This window comes from Esox lucius, chromosome 19, assembly GCF_011004845.1.
Source record: "Esox lucius isolate fEsoLuc1 chromosome 19, fEsoLuc1.pri, whole genome shotgun sequence".
NCBI lineage: Eukaryota > Metazoa > Chordata > Actinopteri > Esociformes > Esocidae > Esox > Esox lucius.
Genome location: NC_047587.1, coordinates 40,429,845 through 40,431,662, shown reverse-complemented (window position 1 = coordinate 40,431,662; position 1,818 = coordinate 40,429,845). Strand labels below are relative to the sequence as shown.

The window sequence follows — 1,818 nt, the reverse complement described above, 5'->3', positions numbered from 1 at the left end:
GACTGGCCGCCGCCGCCCGGGCCCGCGGATGACTGGCCGCCGCCGCCCGGGCCCGCGGATGACTGGCCGCCGCCGCCCGAGCCAGCGGATGACTGGTCGCCGCCGCCCGGGGCCGTGGATGACTGGCCGCCCGAGCCAGCGGTTGACTGGCCGCCCGAGGCCGCGGATGACTGGCCGCCGCCGCCCGAGGCCGCGGATGACTGGCCGCCGCCCGAGCCCGCGGTGGACTGGCCGCCTTGTCCCGCAGCGCCTTCACCTGCCCAGGAGCCCCCGCATCGTCCTACGGCGCCCTCGCCTGTCCCGGCCTCAGCAGCGGCCTCGCCTGTCCCGGCCTCAGCGGCGCCCTCGCCTGTCCCGGCTTCAGCGGCGCCCTCGCCTGTCCCGGCCTCAGCGGCGCCCTCGCCTGTCCCGGCTCTCCCTGACCCTCCGCCGGCTCTCCCTGACCCTCCGCCGGCTTCCCCGTCTCCGGCTCCTTCGCCGGCTCTCCCACAGGGTTCTGACCCTCCGCCGGCTCCCCCGGCTCCTGCTCCTCCACCGGCTCCTATTCCCCCGCCGGCTCCCCCGTCTCCTGCTCCTCCGCCGGCTCCTGCTCCCCCGCCGGCCGTCAACCCTCCGCCGGCTCCCCCGGCTCCTGCTCCTCCGCCGGCTGCCGACCTGCTGCCGGCTCCTATTCCTCCGCCGGCTCCCCTGTCTCCTATGCCTCCGCCGGCTCCCCCGGCTCCTACTCCTCCGCCGGCTCTTCCGCCGGCTCCGGACCCTCCACCGGCTCCCCCGGCTCCTGCTCCTCTGCCGGCTGCCGACCTGCCGCCGGCTCCTATTCCTCCGCCGGCTCCCCCGTCTCCTATTCCTCTGCCGGCTCCTATTCCTCCGCCGGCTCCCCCGGCTCCTACTCCTCCGCCGGCTCTCCCGCCGGCTCCGGACCCTCCGCCGGCTCCCCCGGCTCCTGCTCCTCCACCGGCTCCTATTCCCCCGCTGGCTCCCCCGTCTCCTATTCCTCTGCCTGCTCCTATTCCTCCGCCAGCTCCCCCGGCTCCTACTCCTCCGCCGGCTCTTCCGCCGGCTCCGGACCCTCCGCCGGCTCTTCCGCCGGCTCCGGACCCTCCGCCGGCTCCCCCGGCTCCTGCTCCTCCACCGGCTCCTATTCCCCCGCCGGCTCCCCCGTCTCCTGCTCCTCCGCCGGCTCCTACTCCTCCGCCGGCTCTTCCGCCGGCTCCTGACCCTCCGCCGGTTTCCCCATCTCCTGCTCCTCCGCCGGCTCTTCCGCCGGCTCCGGACCCTCCGCCGCCTCCCCCGGCTCCTGCTCCTCCGCCGGCTCCTATTCCCCCGCCGGCTCCCCCGTCTCCTACTCCTCCGCCGGCTCTCCCGCCGGCTCCGGACCCTCCGCCGCCTCCCCCGGCTCCTGCTCCTCCGCCGGCTCCTATTCCCCCGCCGGCTCCCCCGTCTCCTGCTCCTCCGCCGGCTCTTCCGCCGGCTCCTGACCCTCCGCCGGTTTCCCCGTCTCCTATTCCTCCACCGGCTCTCCCGTCTCCTGACCCTCTGCCTCCCTGGCCTGTCCCTGCGGCTCCGCCTCCCCGGCCTGTGCCGGCGGCTCCGGGCGCTGAGCCTCCGCCGGTCCGGGTGTGGTCGTCCCGGTCTTGCGGTCGGGAGCCCGCGCCTTTGGGGGGGGGTACTGTCACGTCCTGGCTGTGCCCCTAGCCATCTCTGCGCTGGGCTCGGGGCATAGCCAGGACAGGACAGGAGGTGGCCTTTAGCCACCTCTACTCCTTTTTTTGGTTTCCCCAATTGGAGGCAGGTGTTAGTCATTGCCTCCAATTGGGG

The 1,818-nt window shown here is 75.0% G+C and overlaps 1 protein-coding gene across 1 annotated transcript; it reads left to right on the top strand.

Annotated features, from left to right (window-relative positions):
• Positions 1-510: 510 nt before the first annotated feature.
• Positions 511-1,455, top strand: LOC117593346 (vegetative cell wall protein gp1-like; the record flags this gene model as incomplete). The annotated part of the gene is made up of 1 exon (XM_034288242.1): positions 511-1,455. A coding segment is annotated over one exon (945 nt), but the record flags the coding sequence as incomplete, so codon positions are not given.
• Between the last annotated feature and the right edge of the window lie 363 nt (positions 1,456-1,818).